The following is a 22,314-nucleotide window of genomic DNA, read 5'->3' on the forward strand; positions in this document are numbered from 1 at the left end:
CAAATGCCCACAAATAATAACTGTGGTTCAGACAGCAGACTGCTGATGTAGGGCTGATGAACTAGCAAGTTCCATCGCTCCATTTCATTGTGTTGTAGCGCAGGGTGCTTTATCTGTAGGACGATGTGTTCAGCAAACAGCAGATTTGTTTATAAGCCTCTGGTTTTTATGTAGCTTTTTTTTTTTTTTTTTAATCTCTCTGGGTAGGTGGTTATGAATAGCAAAAATATGTGAATGTCCTTTGCACTTTGGATAAATGCCTTCTGTTGTGTTTAATCTGTGTGTCTGTACCTCTTTTCCCCTTGGACTGGGTGAATGGCCATAGTAATTCAGATTTTAGCTACCCAGATAACTGGAAAAAAAATTATTCTTTTAAAGTAGGAAATTAGTGTCTCAACTGTTATGTAACTAATCTCTGGTCTTAGCTTACAAAGAACTGTATAAGATTTACTGATTTGTCACCTCCATAAAGAATGACAACAAGATCTTCTACCTCAACCCCTCCTGCATGGTGGGTGAATATGCTGAGAAAGGTAGACATGATGCCTGGGGATATGCCCATATTCGGAGCCAGAGATGCTCCTGTGACCTGCATCACCCTCCTTGACATTGTTTTCAAAGAATAGGCTTTGTTTTGTTTAAACAAATTTATGGGGAAGACTTTCCTAGCAGCAGCCCCAAGTGTGAGTGAATGGCCTTAAAAATGTTGGTCCTGTGAGGGAAGGTTCTCTTGTTTCTCTGTGCCATTTCTTTTTTCTTTTTTCTTTTTTGTTTAAAAAAGATTTTATTTATTTGACAGAGAGAGATCACAAGTAGGCAGAGAGGCAGGCAGAGGAGGGTGAGAAGCAGGCTCCCCGCTGAGCAGAGAGCCCGATGTGGGGCTGGATCCCAGGACCCTGAGATCAAGACCTGAGCCAAAGACAGAGGCTTTAACCCACTGAGCCACCCAGGCGCCCCCTCTGTGCCATTTCTAAACGTTGGAGATTGGACCATGGAGGGTTTGAGGTGCAAATTTGTTATGGCAGCGACTGGTGTAAAAACTGGGCTTCTCGTGGTCACACTGGAGAAAGGGACTTGGTCTCTGAAGACCTTTGATTCAGGGCTGATCGTGCATTCCTCTGTGTATCTTTCTCCTAGGGGAGAAACAAAAAGCTCTTCCCGGGTTAGTACTGTGTACAGGGTAGGAATCAGGACCTGGCATGGCCAACTACAGGCAGTAAGGAGCTGAGTAAATTGGGATGAAAGCCAGCAAGGGAAGTGTGTCCAGGGCCTGGGGCTGGGTTGACTCCCACCCTCGGCCTCATGAGAGAACTCCCTTCTCAGATCTGTCAGCAGCTGGCAGGCTTTGTGAGCCTTTGCAGAGTTTAGATCCAAGGAGACATGTTGGGTCTCAGAATCAAGTCCTGGTGAGTGTTCTTGGTCTGAATGGAAGGCTCTTTAGAGAAGTAGAGGCTATAGAAAAAGAGGTGAAGGTGACTCAAACTTTGAAGGAAACTTAAAGAGGGTATCGTTGTTGCCTTACCCCCACAGTGAGCAAGTTATTTATGCTTTGTAGCATTCCCATAGATACGCTGGGAAGGGAAGGGGGAGGGATAACAAGAGTGGGGGTTTTGTGTTTGGTCTTTTTTTATATATATATATATAATAGAAAAACTTAAAGAATAAGAAGATTACCGAACAGAGTAAAAGGCAGTTAATCATGATTAACATGGTATAGCTGGCACAAGTGTTTGGAAGAGAAAGAAGATTGTGACTTGGACTTGTTAAAGCAGAATTTTAAACACAAGCCCCTGGGGGGGAAGGCTGGTTATGTGTGCCAAACACTTTGAAAGCTGGCTCAGAGAGCTTTTGTACTTCTGGATTTAATGTTAGATACATACTTTGGAGCACGGCTTAGGTACATCTCTGCACAATGGAGATAACCTGTCATGACGGGTCAGAGTCGTAAAGTAAATATTTCGTTGTCTGTTGACATGGAAACGTGCAGTATGCATTGTACAACATAACACCACTCTTCCCAGGCAGAAAAAAGTCTGATGTCTGTGATCACAATCTCTGAAAACATTCTGATTTTTGTTTTCCTAGCTATCTCTCTGGATCAATGAAAAGATGCTCACCGCCCAAGACATGTCTTATGATGAAGCCAGAAATCTACACAGTAAATGGTTAAAACATCAAGCATTTATGGCAGAACTTGCATCCAACAAAGAATGGCTTGACAAAATTGAGAAGGTGAGAAATTAATGTGTTTGATGAGGCTCCTGTTGCTGTGGTGTGGCCATAGCATGAAAGTGACCCTGGTGGAAGTAAGCTACTCTATATAGCACAGTCTCTTGCATTTTGAGTCCTGTCTGATCCCATGCAGAAGTGTTAACATAGTAAGGAGCAGTCCCTCTCCCACTTAAGGATTCCTGACTTTGGGGAGAAGGGAGGAAAGCTGAAACCCAACCAGGTATGGTGCGGAAGGCTTGATTTGTCTTTTAGTGAGTACTGGTAGTTCGGTTTCTGTTTTGTTTCTCACCTCCTGTGGAGGATGGCCTGCCAGCCGCCTGGACAGAGTCCCCACTATCTTGATCCTGTCATGTGTCCTGGACTGTAAGAGACTGATGATTTGCACAGAATTTAGAAATACTACATTATTTTGAGTTTTCTCTCTCTCTCTTTTTTTTGGGGGGGGAGGGGGTGACCAGGCACTATAATAACTTAAAATGTGTTATTTTGGCACAGGGAAATTCTGTGCGGCATAACTGAACATGAAAGTGAAGTTTCCCACCTCCCCTCTTCTCTTTCTCAGACTTTATATTGTTTCAGACTTTTTAAGATTTTATTTATTTGAGAGAGCTCACAAGGATGGGGAGCAACAGAGGGAGAGGGAGGAGACTCCCTGCCGAACAGGGAGCCCAATGCAGGACTCAATCCCAGGACCCTGGGGTCATGACCGGAGCTAAAGGCAGCCACTGAGGTGCCCCTTGTTTCAGACTCTTAATGGTTAAAGTAACATGTTAGGGGCTTAGGGGGCCAAGTGGAGAAGATGAAATCTGACGTCATGAGCACTTCCCTGCTTTCCCAGATGAAACTGTTTCGTCATGCCATGGTCATTTCTTGCTGGACTATTGAAAGCCATGTCGTGTACATAGACTAGGCCCTTGTCCATTTTAGTCAGTGGTAGCCTATGTGGAAAGGCTCTGTATGTTGAATGAATAGGTAGATCCCAGCTTAAATACCTTAAGGTTAATTTTCACAGTGACCTTTGTTCCCTAGCAAACTGTATTTATTTATGTTTTCCAGGAAGGCATGCAGCTCATTTCAGAAAAGCCAGAGACGGAAGCTGTGGTGAAAGAGAAACTCACTGGTTTACATAACATGTGGGAAGTCCTTGAATCCACCACCCAGACCAAGGCCCAGCGGCTCTTTGATGCAAACAAGGCTGAACTTTTTACCCAGAGCTGTGCAGATCTAGATAAATGGCTGCATGGCCTGGAGAGTCAGATTCAGTCTGACGACTATGGCAAAGACCTGACCAGCGTCAACATCCTGCTTAAAAAGCAACAGGCAAGTGGACAAGGCGGTCACATACTTGGGCCTTTTTCTGCTTTGTTGACGTCATCTTCATTGTCCTAAGTTGCCCACCATGTTCTCAACCACCTGTCTTCTGTGTGGAGGGTGTGTTTGTCCTGGCAGCAACGTGGGACATTGCTAGAATCAAGTGGAAAGACATAATATTAGAAGTATTGGGTGTATGTTCATGGGAATACTTTCTTTTATTGTCATCATCTTAGTTGATAGATATCATTAACAGCTGAGTAAATACTCACTTCATTAATTTCTGCAATTTACACGAGGGAAAGTAATCAGGTTGGCATACTTTGCTGTGTAATGTCTAGTAGGTACATACATGTTAGTTATCTTTGTTGGTCATGATACTTTTTAGATAATAAAAGAAATTTATTACTTGTTTTGGGGACATCATGGTAGTGCATCCTAAAGGCAAATGAATTTACTTCAAATTTCGAGAGAACAGCTTCCACGAAGTTGAGAAAGCAGGGTGGTGGCAGAATTTCCAGTGGCTTCCCTGGCTGGGTTTGCGATGTGTGGCCAAGTCTTGGCCCCCACAGTTGTGCTTAGAACCAAGTGCTGAGGCCCTTTTCTTCAAAGTTATACCCACCATTTTGCTAAGTGGCATGGTTACCTGGCTACATTACTATGCATTAAGGAGTTTTGTTCTCATGGCTGTTGACTTTCCTACATAAGAAAGGAGTCCGTTTATTCCTAGATATGACCTCCTGTTTCTCAGCCATCAGTACGTGCTGTTGCCTGTATGATGTTTCCCAAATGAGGAACCCCCTCCCCTGGTTTCACTTTCACTCATTTCCCTCCTGTAAAGAAGCAATTAGCATGTTTTCTCCTCATTATTTGGTATTAAAAAAATAATCAGGATTTTAATTGAAGAAATTGAGAGAAGGTGGGAACATTAACTATTTTCTTTGCCTAAAAGAACTGGAACTTGAAAATGTTACTTTTTTCCTGATGGTAATATGGGTTTCCATCATTGTTATGGCTTCTAAACAAGCAGATGAAGACTTTCCTTTCCCTGTAATTAATTCTGGTTTCTTTTGTTACTTTCTAAGTTCCTGAATGAACCTGAATATTGTTTCTAGTTTAAAAATCCTGGAAAAAGGGATGCCTGGGTGGCTCAGTCAGTGAAGCATCCGAGTGTTGATTTCAGGGTCAGGAGTTTAAGCCCTGTGTTGGGTACCATGCTGAGTGTGGAGCCTACTTAAAAAGAAAAGAAAGTCCTGGAAAGGAATTAATTGGCAGTTTGATAGTTGTTAAGAATCCTTTCTGAGACTCTCCATTATATAAATTTAGACTCAGTCTTCCGTTTTGGCCAATGCCCAAAACATTTTTATAGGATTGTGTGTCGCCCATGTCTCTGGTGTGACAAACTTGATGTTTTCTCCCCTCAGATGCTGGAGAACCAAATGGAGGTGCGGAAGAAGGAGATCGAGGAGCTTCAGAGCCAGGCCCAGGCCCTGAGTCAGGAGGGGAAGAGCACTGACGAGGTAGACAGCAAGCGCCTCACTGTGCAGACCAAGTTCATGGAACTTCTGGAGCCCTTGAATGAGAGAAAGCATAACCTGCTGGCCTCCAAAGAGATCCATCAGTTCAACAGGGATGTGGAGGACGAGATTGTAAGTAGACCTTCTCCGCACAAGGGGCCTCTCCATAGGCCTGCTCCCTTTCCCTGCCTTCAGCCATGTGCTCACTTCATTAGACTCACTTTGTACTGCATTGGTGAGCGAGACTGTCGAAACCCATGCTTTTATGTATTTACACAAAATGCAACTCCATTGTTTTCTTTGATTTTCTAAAGATGTTCTAGGGTTTTAATGCCCCTAGAATAGTAGTTTCAAAAATAAATTAAGAGTGAGGACTCAACAGCGAGTCCAGCAGTGAGGATGAAGTATTGTCTAAAAGACTAGCCCTTGCCTTGTAATGGGGGAGAAGGCCAGTCTCCTCAGGCAGCCCTTGGCAGTGGGATCGCACACACCTTCTCTCCCGGCTAGCCACCCTGCTGATCCTCTGTTGCACTTGTTTGCATCATACGTTTGTTCTTTCTGAGCAGTCCTGACCACCTCAGTTTACAATTCTTTCCAGCTGTGGGTTGGAGAGAGGATGCCTTTGGCAACTTCCACCGATCACGGCCACAACCTCCAGACTGTGCAGCTGTTAATCAAGAAAAACCAGGTAAGCATTTCTGCTTCAGCTAGCTCTGTCTGATGAATAATTGCTCCAGATGACAGGGTAGAGAATGTGAGAGAGCCCTGTTTCCCCCACTCCCACAGACCCTCCAGAAAGAGATCCAGGGACACCAGCCTCGCATCGATGACATCTTTGAGAGGAGCCAAAACATTGTCACCGACAGCAGCAGCCTCAATGCTGAGGCCATCCGGCGAAGGCTCGCTGACCTCAAGGAGCTGTGGGGCCTCCTCATTGAGGAGACCGAGAAGCGCCACAGGCGGCTTGAGGAGGCACACAGGGCCCAGCAGTACTACTTTGACGCGGCCGAGGCGGAGGCCTGGATGAGCGAGCAGGAGCTGTACATGATGTCTGAGGAGAAGGCTAAGGTGAGAGAGGTTTCCAGCCCTGCCCCAGAGAGCCTCAGATTCCCACCCCAAGCTTATTTTCTGTTGGTGGCTGCATCTTCGTGAAACATTTCATCATTGCCTTCAAGTGTTATGGGGCACACCATGGTGGCTTGAGGTGACTGGAATCTAGCTGTTTCCCCCAACCAGAAGCTTCCTGTCTGAGCTCTCCCGGTATGTCATTAAGACCAGGTTTATCCTTTTTTTTTTTTTTTCCCCTTTAAGATTTTTATTTATTTATTTGACGGAAAGAGAGCACAAGTAGGTGGGGTTGGGGGGAGAGCAGGCTCCCCACCGAAGCAGAGAGCCCAATGCGGGACTCAATCCTAGGACCCTGGGACCACCACCCGAGCCGAAGGCAGCAGCCCAACCCACTGAGCCACCCATGCACCCCCCCCCCTTTTTTAATAGATATTTGCCAGAGTCCTTTTTGCTCTCTTTACGTAATAGAGTTACCTAAACTTCATAAGATGCTTTTGAGACCCTTTAAAAGTCCTTAGGATTGCAGGATGCTGTCATCTCTGTATATGTTAGGCTGTGAGGAGCCTTAGCCAGCCATGGCACAATTGGTTTCCCAGGCTTTAGCCTGTACCTCAGAGACATCTCATTCCGCACAATCCTTGTGTTCCTCTTGCGCAGAGCCTCCCACGTTAATCCTCCTGAAAAGCTTCAGTGTTGCACTGCCCATATTAGACTTGCGGTTTTGTTCTTTCTGACAGTCCTTCTGCCCATCGTGAAATCAGCTTGTCCTGCTTGATGATGGTGTTGGTCAAAGGGGATGACTGTGGTTGTGACCTTCCCCCTCTTTGCAGGATGAGCAGAGTGCTGTCTCCATGTTAAAGAAGCACCAGATTCTGGAACAAGCTGTGGAGGACTATGCAGAGACTGTACATCAGCTCTCCAAGACCAGCCGGGCCCTGGTGGCTGACAGCCATCCTGAAAGGTGAGTAGTGTTCACGATGAAACTGACCTCTCACTTCCTCCCAGTGTGAGGGTCTGTTCCTCTGACCCATGCAAATGGAAATGGCAGCATCCATCTCGAGTAACTGGTGATGTAGATCTTCGGGAAGTGTCTGTAAAATAGACCCAGTAAGCCTGTGCTGAACCGTAAGGATGAACTCTTACGTTAGGGAATTCCTCTTATGGGTTAAATATCTTCTATGAGCCAAGGCCCTCTTGAAAAATGGTGTTAGTGAAACGTACAGATTTTCTTGCACAGAGACGGGTTATCAAAACCTGTCCTTGGGTTGAAAGTCATCCAGTTTTTAGTTAAGTGAGGATTAGTTTTAGGAGGAGTGGTAGGCAGGAATGCACAGACCTATAAAATAGTAGGAGCAAGAGGATAGCAGTTCCTCACATACCAAGTCCATGGAGCACCTTGGGAATAAAGAAGAGGAGGGGTGTGTGTTTGGTACTTCCCCGCCTTATACAATGCTCACATATTAGTTCAGCCTAAGGCAGTTACCTTGGGCTTTTGCTGTATAACTGCCTTTTATAACTCAGGAAAAGAATCGGCTTTGTGCATCAGCCAAAGGCAAGTTGAAGATGCAGTCAGTGGCCTTGTTGGTGTAGGGCGTCCTTCATGTATTCATGATAGGATTCCCAGGAAAGCAAGAAGTCCTTGTCTCTTTGGTTTCTTGTTACAAGACAGTCCTGGGGAGAAGTGGAAGGAGGGGTTGCAGCACTCCCAGGACCCACTTGATAGGAGTGGAGGGAAAGAGCACACACCCCAGAGAAGGTGGAGATGTGTGCCAGACAGGGATAGCATTTGGCCTTTCGACCTCATGGCTCTGGAAAATGGAAGATGGCTCCTGGGTTTCACATTAACTTTTAACGTCAAAGGAAATCCTGACTTCCAGAGCCAGCAGTGCAGAGAATTGGGGTTTCTCCTCCCTCCCTCGGTCATCACAGTCAGGATGGCCTTCAGCCTTAATGATTGTGTTCTGTTTACATGTTGGCTCTAAAATTACTCAAGGTCAAATTGCAGAGTTTTATTTTTTAGGCTAAATAGGTGAGCTGGAAGTTCCCTTCAAGAAATTTTATGTAACAAGGTAGCATTTCCACCTCATTTGTTTTTTCCCTGAAGAAAACATGGCATTAAAGGTCCTTTTCCTGCCGTTCCTCCCCACCTCTCCCCCACTTGCAGTGAGCGCATCAGCATGCGGCAGTCCAAGGTGGATAAGCTGTATGCTGGCCTGAAAGACCTCGCCGAGGAGCGGAGGGGCAAGCTGGATGAGAGGCACAGGCTCTTCCAGCTCAACCGGGAGGTGGATGACCTGGAGCAGTGGATCGCCGAGAGAGAGGTGGTCGCAGGGTCGCACGAGCTGGGGCAGGACTACGAGCACGTCACGGCAAGTACCGCGGGCCAGGCTGGGGCGACTGTGTGGTGTGCACTGTGCACGGACTGCCACGTGACTCCTGATCTGTGAGCACATCTCATGCCCTGGACTCACATGGTCATGGGGTTTGGTTTCAGTTCAGCTTTTTCATCACCGGGCAACTTTGACTTGGGTTGTTTAACCTCGCTGTACCTTTGCCCCAGTAGTGAAAGGAGACGGAGCCAGGCAGGGCCTTGCTCTGCGACAGAGAGCAAGAAGGAAGGCTGATTGAGTTTTTAGAGCTAAAACTGTTAAGTCACGCATACCACTTGTTTCTTTCCAGATGACATTCATGCAACCAAGAAACAAAATGTTCACCGTAGTCGCACTGATTTTTTTTTTTTTTTTTTAAAACACTCCTTTCCATTTCAGATGTTACAAGAACGATTCCGGGAATTTGCCCGAGATACTGGGAACATTGGGCAGGAACGTGTGGACACGGTCAATCACATGGCCGATGAACTCATCAACTCTGGGCATTCTGATGCTGCCACCATCGCTGAGTGGAAGGATGGGCTCAATGAAGCCTGGGCTGATCTTCTCGAGCTCATCGACACGAGAACACAGATTCTCGCTGCCTCCTATGAACTGCACAAGTTTTACCATGACGCCAAGGAGATCTTTGGGCGCATCCAGGACAAACACAAGAAACTCCCCGAGGAGCTTGGGAGAGATCAGAACACAGTGGAAACCTTACAGAGAATGCACACCACATTTGAGCATGACATCCAAGCTCTGGGCACTCAGGTGGGTCAGGGAGCTGACCTGGGGGGCAAGGAGCATCTTCGGGCATCTCTGAGGGTCTCTCTCCATTCCTCAGCACCTCCAAATATGCCTCCAAGAATTGCCCAAATTACACACACACACACACACCCAAGAACTGCCCAAATTATATGCGCACTCATTGTTAAAATGCCCCATTTGGGAGAACTCAGTCCCTAAAATACTGCACGGGCAGATATCATTAAGTGACTATCCCCTTGATTAAAACAAACTAGACACGTTTGCAAACATTTGCAAGTTACAGACCTCCTTAACAAGACTTTGTATTACGTGAGCAATTCATCCAGAATCATTTCCACAATAATACTTTTATTATTCTCCATCCACCAGGATCTGAGTTATATGTCCGTAAAGAGGGAAAACAAGAGTCTAATGTCTTAATGAGCCTGGTCTCCCAACTTCCCCTTCTGAGATGGCTGACACTAAGACTTTCTTTACAAGATGCTTGACAGAGTGATAACAACACAGCAGTGAGAACCTGGGTCTAAATCACTCTTTAGTTCATGCCCCAATCTCTGCACAGTTTCTTGTTTAGTCTTATGATTTTTAGATGAAAAATCAATTGTATCTTTTTCTCCTAAATTTAATGGTCCTAGAGAAGACGCCAGTTTTATTAAAGATAACCAGCCCTGGGTACATGAGGAGGTTTGTTCTTGTCTATTAGGAGCGCATTGGTGATTTAGGGCAGGGAACAGCAAACTTCTTCTGTAGAAGCACAGATGGTCAACACGTTCAGCCTTGTGGGACACGTGGTCCCTGTTGCAAATCCTCAGCTCTTCCATTATAGCATAGGCAGCCCTAGACAGTAAGAAATGAAGGAGCATGGCTGTGGAACAGTCGGTTTTGATTTATAGAGACACACGGCCCAGCTTTGACTGTGGGCTGATCCCGATCTGGAGCCATCGGCTTTACCAGTCTTCGGTGCAGTCTGGAGTACGTTCTTTGGAGGGACTGCATTTACCACCATTGTCTTCTCCCGTATCCTTAATTGGCCCTTTCTAGAAGCTGATAGATCGCAGCTGGGGCTTCACACAAATAAAGTGGCTTCAGCTTTTCCACCAAGGAAGTAGAAGATATTGAGGGAATATTTAAGAATAGGTATGTAGAATAGCTGAGGGTCTACCTGAAGCAGAATTTAGTAGGGTGCACCATGTATCCTAAGGATTCCCAGTCTTTCCTTCAGAGGTGGTGGACTCCCCAGCTCTGTGACAACTTACCATTCAGAAGCTTGTCAGCTTTGTATTCAGCGGCTTTCATCACACACAAGGTCCTGGGTACCACGTGAATGCCTGAGGCTCGTAATGATGCCATCTCGCCTGTTCCTGGAGCAAGGCCTCTGGAGAGGGGTAGACCCCAGTTAGAATTGGGGCTTGCTGCTCTGTATCTCTGCATGTTTAATTTGTCTGAAGTTTCTGTTCCCTAATGCTTTGAGGATCCAAATGTTGTTTGCAAAATATGTGCTCCCATGAGAGCTCTGTAAGGTTCTGTAACTGCTGTTACATTAAAAAAAAAAAAAAAGCCTGGAGGAACTTAGGGAATGCCTAAAGGACAGAACTAGAACAGACCTTATCAGCAATAGGTCTTTCCCTGCACCTGTAAAATTAATCATTTTAGAACCTGAAGAAACTAGAGATGATGGAGTTGCTCTCTTATTTTCTTCATTAAACCCCTGCACCTGGTGAGACTGAGGGCACCCCCCCCCCTTCCTCTCGAGGGAGGGTAGGAGTCTACACCCTCAAGTCCTGAGAGACTCTGCCTCACGGTACCTGCTGGACGAGGCCATTTACAGCTCTACGAGTATGGGGGCCCCTCCTGCAAGTGCAGACTCAGCCAAGGTTTCTTGTAACAGAATTAGAGCAGACGGAGGCCCTTGGGTGGAGCTCCCAGAAGCCTGTGGTGTGTTCTTCCCTTGTGGGCTTGTGCCAGCCCACTCTCCACTCTACAAGGGAGCCATAGTGGTCTTCACTGACTTCTCAGAACAGTCGTTCATTTGTGTGGGGAATTTTCACTTTTGCTGTCCCTCCTCTACCTTGTGTGTGTGTGTGTTTGCTTGGGGCTTTTTAGTTTGTTTCTGGTTTTTTTTTTTTTTTGAGAACAAATTAAAAACAAGCAGAGGCACAAGAAAAGGTTTTTCTCTTTGCTGCTGTTTGTTTGTTTGGGGTTTGGGGTTTGGTTTTTTTGTGTGTTTTGCTTTTTTTTTTAATTGTTGGAAAAGATTTGTTTAGTCCTATAGGAAATTAGTTTTTCAAATAAATTTCCTAGGAACTTGCTTGTTGTACTTTGAATTATTACCTGAGCCACAATCATGGAAGAGTTCCAGAAGCGAGGATATGGAAATCAGATTGTCATAGAAAACAAACCACATTGGTTCTTCTTTGTATCTATTGCAGAAATTTGTTTTCCTTATGTGCCACCACCTGAAGTCCTTCTGTGTGGTTGGGGTTGATATCCAGCTCCCTGAAGACGCCAGTGTTGTCCATACTTCCGCTTCTCCCTGTGTACACCCCCAGCTGGTATCTGTCAGCAGACTTCCCTCACAGGCCTCTCCAGGCTCCTGTAGTCTGGGATGACACTTGTGTGCGGACTGTGGTCACACAGCCTCAGTAAATGAAGGCTGAGTGTATATTCTCCTCCTGTATGTGTGTTTTTAATTAGATGTCCTCTGCACTACTAATATGTAACAGAAATGTAAAAATATAAAATAGCCACAGTTGCAACTTCCTCTCGGAAAGGCCTGTCTCACTTCCACTCCTCCCCAGAAAAGGGTGAGAGCTGATCCTTGTTTATCCCCCTTTGTTGCTCAGAAAGTGGATATTAGGTGCAGTGTCTACACTTCCCTTTGCTCCTGGAACACTTTGCATGAGTGTAGAGCCCTCCCTCATTCTTTTCCATGCCTACTGAGGAGCCTTTTGTATGGGTGTACCTTCATGAATGTAACCAGATTCTCATGGATGGACCTTTATTTTCACTCTTCTGCTTTTACAGATGTTGCTGCAATAAATAGTGTGTCTTTCATTTCCTAAATCTGCATAACTATATATAATATGTATAACCAGTGCATACTGCCCATGCCTTCTCCAGGAGCTGTAACCTATTGTTTTATCAACAGTCAAATCTACTCACCAGCAGATACACCCTTAGACTTGAATTTTTGCCAGCTGATATATGACAGATTACAGTGTATCCATGGAGCATCTTTTCCTAAGACCCATTTGCATTTCCTGTTTTTCAGGAACATTTCCTGTTCTGCAGAGTTTTTATTAAAATTTGGCTAGTGAAAATTGCACCTTCTTGGATGTCAGTCTTTTTTTTTTTTTTTAGATTTTATATATTTATTTGACAGAGATCACAAGTAGGCAGAGAGAGGGGGGGAAGCAGTCTCCCCACTGAGCAGAGATTCTGATGCGGGGCTCAATCTCAGGACCCTGAGATCATGACCTGAGCCAAAGGTAGAGGCTTAACCCACTGAGCCACCCAGGCACCCCCGTCAGTTTTTTGGGCTGCATGAGATGATACATTTTTGTTTTTCAAGTTGAACTGGCACATATGAGAGCTCTTACAGCAATATCCCATAGCAATGGAAAACTTGTTTTCAAACTGAGTTCTTGGGGTGCCTGGGTGGCTCAGTGGGTTAAAGCCTCTGCCTTCAGCTCGGGTCATGATCCCAGAGTCCTGGGATTGAGCCCCACATCAGGCTCTCTGCTCAGTGGGGAGCCTGCTTCCTCCTCTCTCTGCCTGCCTCTCTGCCTTCTTATGATCTCTGTCTGTCAAATAAATAAGATCTTTAAAAAAAAAACTGAGTTCTTCATGTCAGTTCCTTACTCATGATTTTTAAAATAAACGTCTGTACCCTGCAGGAGCCACTTGTATGTTGATTTTTTGAATATGTCTGCATATGTACTATCTGCTTTCTGTACCATCCTTCTATCCCAGGCTGCCTCCAGGACACCTAACCAAGGTCTCCTGCGTGCATTCCTGTAGCATTTCATTTGTCTTCTCATTTGCACTGAACTGTGTAATGCAATTCAATACATTCGTAGTAAACTTGGATTTTTCCAGTGTGGATCTCCCAGATGGAATTGCTAGCTTTGTGGGGAGTAGGGGCCCCATGTTGATTCGGTTCACTTCTTTAGTGCAGAACAGCGTGCGATGTGCGTGGGGCGAGCAGTGGGCCAATGGAGAGAAGGCCCAGCCATCTGAGCTGACTCCTCTCTGCTGTGGCTTTGCAGGTGAGGCAGCTCCAGGAAGACGCAGCTCGTCTCCAGGCAGCCTATGCGGGTGACAAGGCTGATGACATCCAGAAGCGGGAGAATGAGGTCCTGGAGGCCTGGAAGGCTCTGCTGGATGCCTGTGATGGCCGCAGGGCGCGGCTGGTGGACACAGGGGACAAGTTCCGCTTCTTCAGCATGGTGCGTGACCTCATGCTGTGGATGGAGGATGTCATCCGGCAGATCGAAGCCCAGGAGAAGCCCAGGTAACCCTCCTGATCTCCTGGGTGGATGGGAATCCAGCTTGCCGACCCTGGGATCTTCTAGAGAGAACCAGGGGTCTCTTCCAAAAGCTTCAAGGCCAGAGCTGGGGTGGTGAGCGGTTTGGAGGCAGCTTCTATGGCTTCTGTTTGCAGCACACAGTTACCGGGGAACCAGGCACCGTGTTGTTAAACCCTCTCTCCTACTCCCCCTCCCATGCTCCACACTCACTCCTGCCCTCCTGCCCTTTGTCTGGGCCTCAGCTTCAAGCAGCCACACCCTCTGGGTATGACTAGCTCTCCTCCGTCATTGGAATTGAGTTCTTTCTCTGTGTCTTGAGATTAAAAGCTCCTCAGGCCTTTTCCACACACATTACCAAAGGTGTCTCTTAACCCTCACTAATTGCTTAAATGGTATCTTGAGATGATTTAATATTTATTCCATATCTTCTCTCTGGCTGTGTTTGCTGCAAAGCAATGAAGAGCAGCTAAAGAGATGACCAGGCTGGCATATACGCAGCCTCCATTTTCATCCCTGCCTGCTCCAGTCCCTGCTGTAATTGAGAATAAGTCTTTTAGTACTGTATATATAAAAAACAATTATAGTTCCCAGATCAGGACTTTAGGTCTTGATCCATGAGAAGTTCTCACAGCTGTGTAGTCGTTGATTTCACCCCAAGCTGGTTGTAGCTCTGTGTACCTCTTCGTGCATGAATAAGGAGGGTATCAGTGGCTCTTTGGAACACACGTGTCCTGAACCTTTGGCACTAACTCGTGAGGGTATAAAAGTTTGAACAGAAATCCAGTGGTTGGGACACCTGGGTGGCTCAGTTGGTTAAGCAGCTACCTTCGGCTCAGGTCATGATCCCAACATCCTGGGATCAAGTCCCACATCGGGCTCCTTGCTCGGCAGGGAGCCTGCTTCTCCCTCTGCCTCTGCCTGCCTCTCTGTCTGCCTGTGCTTGCTCACTCTCTCTCCCTCTATCACTGACAAATAAATAAATAAAATCTTTAAAAAAAAAAAAAAGAAATCCAGTGGTTTTTCAGGCACCTGCCTGGCAACCATTTGGAATTACCCAGGTGTGTGCGCATGCATGAGTACGTGCGCACATACACACATGCGTGCGTGCACACACACACACACACTCACAAATGAGAGAAGCCTTATTGCAAATGTTAGGTTGCATTGCTGGTCCTGAATCAGACCTTAAAGACATACAGTGCCTTGAATGATTTCTTGCTAAATTAATTGAATGTTTTGGAATATATGTTTATTTGGAAAGCTTGATCTCCTAAAGGAGGTATTATTTTTCTAATTTTAGGGATGTATCATCTGTTGAATTATTAATGAATAATCATCAAGGTATCAAAGCTGAAATCGATGCTCGTAATGACAGTTTCACAACCTGCATTGAACTTGGGAAATCCCTGCTGGCGAGAAAGCACTATGCATCTGAGGAGGTAGGACAGCTCTTTGCTTTCGGGCCCCGGGGTGAACACAGACGGTCTTAAGATGTAAGAGGACTTTATTTTGTCAGTACGTATGCTTGTGTATTTGTAGAGACATACACAGAGAAATACATATGTATGCTTACACATATTTGAAATTCTTTGTTCCTTTCCTGTGTGTGTGGATTAGTTACACAAGAACACTGTAGGGAAAGAAGACCATTTCTGCAGGCCCCAGGTTTAATTGCCATCCTTTCTCACTTCTTCGATTAGTACTCATTCTGGGTGTTATTTCTTTTCTGTCTAATTCGAGTTAGGATGATGGTAGTAAAGAGATAAATGATGAGTCAGTATGTGGCCTCCTTGAAGGGGTAGGGTGTTCTCTCTGAAAAGTCACAGCATTGCCCCTCTGACCATTTCTTCTTGAGTGTGTTTATCATCTGGAGCCCCAGAATCTGGAGGGGCCTCAGTGCATGGTTGGCCTCCTCATGACAGCAGCTTTGGGTGGAGACCAGGCTTCCTCTCAGCCCCTTTTAGAAGGCACTTGCCCTGTTTTTTCTCTAGTACGTAAATAGACTTGAGTAGTCCTTAGGTACTCCCTGGTTTAGGAGGAGCCTCTACAGAAAATGTGTTTTTCTTATGTGAAGTGGCCCATCAAGGGGAGGGCTTAGGAGGATGTGGTACAGTCTGTTAAGATGTCGCTGTTTTTCTTTTCTCACAGATCAAAGAAAAGTTACTGCAGTTGACAGAAAAGAGAAAAGAAATGATTGACAAGTGGGAAGACCGATGGGAATGGTTAAGACTGAGTAAGGATCTGCTTAAATCTTTCCTTTCTTTTTGGGTGTCCATTGACCACATGCAGGTTTAGTTTCCTGCTATAATTTGATGTGATATTATCACGTAATGATGTTTAGTTCTAAATGCTTCTTTCTTAATGCCTTAGTTCAGCATTTCATGCTAAATATTTTTAAGTGTTTCCCTGTAGCGCATGCGTTATTTTTTATCCCATGATTGATCTCAGTCTTGTAAGTGAGATTTGGGTGTTCTTTAGGAGCATCATAGAATGACAGTTCGGTATCTCCCTGGGAGAATCCAGCTGGAAGTCCCCTCCTCATCTAGTTATCTTTAAGAGGAATTATTACTGCAGTCAAGAAAGTAGAAAGCTTGATTAGGTCTTATATCTGGTGCTCTTAATTGAAGGTTGGTAACCTTATAAAAGCTACCAGCTATGAAGGTTTTGCAATGAGCTGGGCATTATTCTGAGTCTTGTATATGTTTTTCTGTATATACTCCCCAAGGGGACCTCTGAGGTAGATTCTAATTTTAATCTGATTTTATAAAGGAATATGTGAGCTACCACATATAGTTTGGGGAATAGCATTTAATAATAGGTATGAACACTGAAGGGAGACCAGCTCCAGCGTTATTTACTCTGATTCGCCATTCTGTGTGTGGGGCTTTGGGCTTTGTTAGTGTAATAGAACCCCATTCTCGGACACCAAGAGCGCTCACTGGAAACAGAATCTGGGGGCCTTGTCTAAAAGATTTGTAAATTGCCTAATGAAGGCACCTCACCCTTTTGGGTAGAACCCTCTTTTGAAAAAGAGATCCTGCTCTCGACCATTTTTGGATAAGGATTTGGTTTGTATAAATTTTGAGAATTCCCTTCACAAATTCACAAAAAAGTGAACAAATTATGTTCACTTCAGCAAAGCCTGTATGAGTCCGCACTGTGAACTCAGCACCAGGTTGTATGGTGGGCAGTCGTGACGAGGGGTGAGTCCTTCTTGCAGTGGTGGCATCTTCTCCTTGTGGCCTTGTTGAGGAGAGACAGCTGGCAGCCCTGGGGACGCTGATATTGCCTGCAGTTCACTTCTCACCCATATGGCCCCAAGCATCACCACTTGAGGTGGAGTGAAAAGTAATGCTGGTCACAGTGCAAAGCCAAGTTGTAAGCTGCCCCTCTCTTCACTGCAGGGGACATCCTGCTGTGTTTCCTCACATGGGGAGAACAGAATGAAGACAGCAGTCCCCACCTTGTAGAGTGCTCCCCATATCCTTTCCTCCCTCTCAGCTCCCCCAGAGTAAGACCTCCGGCTACCACCCTAGGTGGGCAGTTGATGAACAAATGTCTGCTTCATCAGCGTAGTCTGGTTGTATGTGGATTGAATCCCTTCAGGGCCCCGAGGTTTATCTCACTGAGGTAGGGCCAAGTGCATAGAGCACACCTTCTAGGCCTGCACTGTCCACATGTCGCTCTAAAGAAGGTGAAATGTGGCTGGTCCAAACTGAGGTGTGCCATATGTATAAAATGTGTATCAGATTTCAAAGACAGAAGGAAAAGAAGTTCCGTCTCAATTTTTTTGCATTGCTTACATGCTGAAATGATAGGATATGGTAGTTTTATCTGTTGGGTTATCTAAAATACACTTTTTAATTTCACCTGTTCATTTTAAAATGTTACCTATTTATTTTCTGTGTGGCTACTAGATGAGTTTTAAGTGGGATAAGTCACACTTAGGCTGGACTGCGCGCTGATCCAGGCTATAGACTGGCTGTGCGGGCAGCTGCCACCAGGGGGCAGCGCCGTCCCCGACCGTCAGGCCCCCTGCTGGCCCGCCACTCACTCTTGGTACCCTGTGCAGTTTTGGAGGTCCACCAGTTCTCACGGGACGCCAGTGTGGCTGAGGCCTGGCTGCTTGGACAGGAGCCCTACCTTTCCAGCCGAGAAATAGGCCAGAGTGTGGACGAGGTGGAGAAGCTCATCAAGCGCCACGAGGCTTTTGAGAAGTCTGCTGCCACCTGGGACGAGAGGTTCTCCGCCCTGGAGAGGCTGACAACGGTAAGTGGCCGCTGGGTGCTGGGGGTACTTAGCCTTTTGGCTCTCCTGGGCTGCTTCTTCCTGTTCACCTCTTAGACCAGAGAGTTCATATTATTGCTCTGTTTTTAGAGGCAGTGAGGACCTTCCTGAAATTGGCTGTTTTCTTGCTATAGAATCTGGGGAGACTGTCCAGGGCTGCTGCTTTCTCAGTTAACTTCCTGCGTACCTAGATTTGTGATCACTTTTATAATAGTTCCTTGCCTGGGAATTGATTGATTGGGGTTTGTTTTTCTCTCTTGATCTGCTTTTCTTCTTATATCTCATAGAAGCTTTGGTTTGAAGGGGAGCTTAGTTAGCCTTACAGTTTAATTCAGATTTTCAGAATTAGAATTTCTATCAAGTAGGAGCTTGATCCTAGACCATTGAGAATTCTCCCATTTCTGATCATTTTTTTCTGCCACCATTAAATTAAAGCTTTAGAATAAAGTTTGTTCACCGGTGTTTCCTCTCCTGTGACCCTTGCACTTCTGGTAGAAAGCTCATTCTTTATGGTGTACCAAAATGGAGTTCCTTCCAGTTTTTACAGTTCTGGGGATTTAAAACATATCAGCAAACTTGTGTGTTAAATGGACTATTTTTGGTGCATACATATGCTTGTGAAATAGTTTAGTTTAAGTTAGACTACTCTTTGGCTTTTTTTATGTGTTATTTGGGTTTGGGCTGAACATAAATGCCTACCACAACACAAGAAGCCTCCTTGAGAATTATTGCAACTCTGTCTCAATGGTGTTTGTCTGAACTCTGACGGGAAGTCCAGTGTGGACCCTCACGCTCAGGTACTTCCCAAGCAGAGTTGAGTGCTGCATAGTTCCTGTAGAAATGAAACCCAGTGTCCCAGGGAGCACACAAACCCATGGCGTAGACCTGCATCATCACTCAGGTCTGTTCCTCTAGTTCAGGGTTTTAACTGCAGTTCCTGTGATCCCAGTGTCGTCTTGCTGGGTGTTAGGCCTTCTGCTTGTCCAGTGTGAACAGGATGGAAAACTGAGGCAGGAGAGCTTTCTGGGTTCCTCAAGAACCCTTTCCTTAAAAGAAGCAGAGTTTGGGGCTCTGCTGAACATGACCGTGTTTGCCTTCAGTTGGAGTTACTGGAAGTGCGCAGACAGCAAGAGGAAGAGGAGAGGAAGAGGCGGCCGCCCTCTCCCGAGCCGAGCACGAAGGCTTCTGAGGAGACTGAATCCCAGCAGCAGTGGTGAGTCACGGGCAGCCTGCATGGCTGGAGTCTTAGCTTCAGTGGCACGTGGGGTTCAGGGAGCATCTTTGCTAAGCTTGTGCAACACTAGGCCTCTCCACACACCCTTCCTTTTAATTCTGTAAGGTACTTTGAATCTGTGTAGAATAACATTCGAGAACACATACATGTCTGCATCCACATTGCTGTGTAGGCGGCAGAAGTGGAATGTAGACAGCCCCCGGTGCACGCATGCACAGGCGCTTGGAATTTCCTTGTGACTCAGTGAATGGAGTGAACCATCTAGATTTCAGGGCACTGATCATGTGGTGGTGCTTTTTGCAAGTTTTTCACAGAAGAAAGAACAGAAATTATTGTCTATTTCTGAAAAACTAATTACTATGCTGTGGTAAGAGCCCCATGCCAACCCTGAAGGCTGCCTGTACTGGGGGGGAGAGGGCATGCCTGTGGTCTTACTCTCAACCTAGAGTTAGTTTAGAACACTTGGGAAGTTCCTAAAAAGAAATCACATTACATGAAAGGGAGTTGCGTATGTTTTTCTGAGAGAAAATCTGTAATAAAATTGAGTGATGTTGTTCTCCCTCATCCTGTTTATCTCTTTTTTTCTCCCCTTCTTTTCCTTCCCCTTCCCTCTTCTGCCCTCCTTCCCCACCTCATCTAACAGGGATACTTCAAAAGGAGAGCAAGTTTCCCAGAACGGTTTGCCGGCTGAACAGGGATCTCCACGGGTTAGTTATCGCTCTCAAACCTACCAAAACTACAAAAACTTTAATAGCAGACGGACAGCCAGTGACCAGCCGTGGTCTGGACTGTGAAGTTCACTACCATTTGTCAAGAACCACTCTTTCCAAGTCCTGTTGGTTTGACTTTTGGCTTCCACTTCACCCACAGTGTTAAAATTTTCCTTAATTCATAGGTTTCCTTGGTTTCATATTTGTTTGCATTTAATTCATGTTTATTTGAGTCTTTTAACTGATGAATGCTCAGTTGCCTTAAAGCAACATACTTACTTTTTGTTTATTTATTGTGAGCTTTTTACTTTATTAAGATTTTACAGCGAAAGCCTTACATGAGTAATTGAAATTAAATGAGATTACAGCAAAATGAAGAAGAAAACTAGAATCCGACAGGTATGACACATCCAGTTATACTAACAGGGTGCAATGCTGCACTACACGTACCCCCTTTACAGATGTCATTAACCTGCCGTAGTTTAATAGGAACTAGGAAGACTGGTGTTTGGGGGAGGAGACTCTCCGTTCTAGGATTAAAACCTTAAGTCAGCCTTGTCACATTCCATGAAAGATGCATTTATTGTAAACAACAAAAAAGTTGGGGGATATGGAGTTGGATCTACTTTTGGAAGCTCTCTTAATTTTAGGCACAAAACCTGAAATGATTTTGAGACCCTTGGATTATTACTTTTTCCAAATGAGTGCCTCTCGTTTTTTTTTTCTGCCAAGAACTAAATTGAGAAATTGTGAGCTTACTTGCTGCAGGTAATGCAGCCAGCCTCAGGAGTGAGGTGCCTGCTGACCCTGCTGCCACCGTTGTCTTGGTCACTGGCAGCACTGCCGTGACACCCAGCATGGCAGGGGCCAGCGGGCAGCATTCCTCCGCAGGTTTTGGAAGCCTGCCTACCAGACTTCCGGGCCTCTCCAATCAGTCGATAACTTCAGGGTGTCAAACTCTTTATAAATTTTTCAAACAAATGGATCAAAAGCCATTCTGGTTCACCCTAATTACTTGAACGATGTACTTGGTGGACCACCCCTAGGAGCCATTGGATGCCGCCTGGCTTCAGAAGTAATTGTAGCATCTGTGTAGACAGAAACTCCATCGTATGTCTCGTACAGATCTTCTCATCTATTTTTCATTTTCTTAAGACTTTTTTGTGGGGTTCTCCATTAAGGAGTCTTTTAGGATGGCAGTGATAGACGACCAGCAGGGATTGAATATGTTTTAACAGAAATTCTATTCCTTAGGAATAAAAGCTTATGAAAGAGGTGATTTCCTGGTACTGATACAGACAGAACAAAACCAAATCCATACTACATTCAAGCCTTGTGAGACAGTCACTTGCTCATTTGCCATATTTAGTTGTTAGTGGAATCAGAAACCTGTTTTGATATGTGTTTTCCATGAGTTAAGTCTGATTTGTCTTTTCATTTCATGATGCATGTCTTTTTTTTTCTTTTGTCAGGATAACATCATATAGCATCTTGTTTGTTTTTCCTTATTTCTATGTACATATCTATCTACTTGCAACTGTAGATGGGTATATAGATAGATGCCAAGCTTCTTATGTTCTGGGGGTAGTGTGCACCATTATTGGGTCTCTGCCTTAAAACACACCAAAATTCATTTTAGAAAAAAAAAAAAAAAAAACTACTGCTTTATCTTTGGTCATTAGGGAGCCCTGACATATTTCTGGCTCCAGATTCTGCATCATTGATCTATATGTATATATGTGATGTTTCCATATATATATGTTTAAATTTTATATCATCTGGAATGATACCCAATTTTATGCTTTTGTATTCAGAAGACAAAAACAAGCACAACAGAAAGAGTGCATTGATGTTTTTGGCATTTGTTCTCATGCCTATTTTTATCTAGATTTTTAAATTGTAGCTTGCCAGAACAAGTTTTTTATTATAATTGGACTGGAAGAAAAGCCTTTTCATTCTTTTGAGTTGTGGTGCAGAGACTCAAGTTAATGAACTTGAAATTAGTGTTGCTTCATGCACTTAGAAAACCAATCAGGTGTTTCTTGTGCTACTAGTTTTCATGTTGCATTCATGTTCACCTTCTGATACAAAGATCTCAGGTGTACCCATCCGCTAAAGCACTCTGGACTAATCACTAAAGAGAAGCAACATGGGGTGGGGGGTGGGGAGAGATTCACATGTATGATCATAGCACTATGATTTGCTTTTGATGTTTGTCTCTAGTGGTGTGTTGTCTGTTGGCATGCTTCAGCACATGTCCATTAAAAATCATTTTGTTCCTTTTAT

At 45.0% G+C, this 22,314-nt stretch overlaps 1 protein-coding gene across 6 annotated transcripts in view; it reads left to right on the forward strand.

Moving 5' to 3' along the window:
- Positions 1-22,314, forward strand: part of SPTBN1 (spectrin beta, non-erythrocytic 1) — a 197,006-nt gene that overhangs the window by 163,240 nt on the left and 11,452 nt on the right. For 4 of the 6 annotated variants that reach the window (XM_004775675.3, XM_004775676.3, XM_004775678.3 and 1 more), the window contains 14 exons: positions 2,086-2,232; positions 3,289-3,552; positions 4,968-5,192; positions 5,659-5,748; positions 5,847-6,128; positions 6,959-7,089; positions 8,293-8,497; positions 8,897-9,271; positions 13,537-13,781; positions 15,098-15,236; positions 15,946-16,030; positions 17,870-18,066; positions 19,185-19,297; positions 19,962-20,025. In XM_004775675.3, coding sequence (XP_004775732.1) covers positions 2,086-2,232; positions 3,289-3,552; positions 4,968-5,192; positions 5,659-5,748; positions 5,847-6,128; positions 6,959-7,089; positions 8,293-8,497; positions 8,897-9,271; positions 13,537-13,781; positions 15,098-15,236; positions 15,946-16,030; positions 17,870-18,066; positions 19,185-19,297; positions 19,962-20,025 — 2,562 coding nt within the window. Of the gene's footprint in view, positions 1-2,085; positions 2,233-3,288; positions 3,553-4,967; positions 5,193-5,658; positions 5,749-5,846; positions 6,129-6,958; positions 7,090-8,292; positions 8,498-8,896; positions 9,272-13,536; positions 13,782-15,097; positions 15,237-15,945; positions 16,031-17,869; positions 18,067-19,184; positions 19,298-19,961; positions 20,211-21,500; position 22,314 lie in introns of those variants that run through there. The other 2 variants (XM_013047393.2, XM_004775680.3) reach the window with 2 other exon arrangements.

The sequence above is a fragment of the Mustela putorius genome, unplaced genomic scaffold, assembly GCF_011764305.1.
Source record: "Mustela putorius furo isolate JIRA1106 unplaced genomic scaffold, ASM1176430v1.1 tig00000224_pilon_pilon_pilon, whole genome shotgun sequence".
In the NCBI taxonomy this organism is placed as follows: Eukaryota; Metazoa; Chordata; class Mammalia; order Carnivora; family Mustelidae; genus Mustela; species Mustela putorius.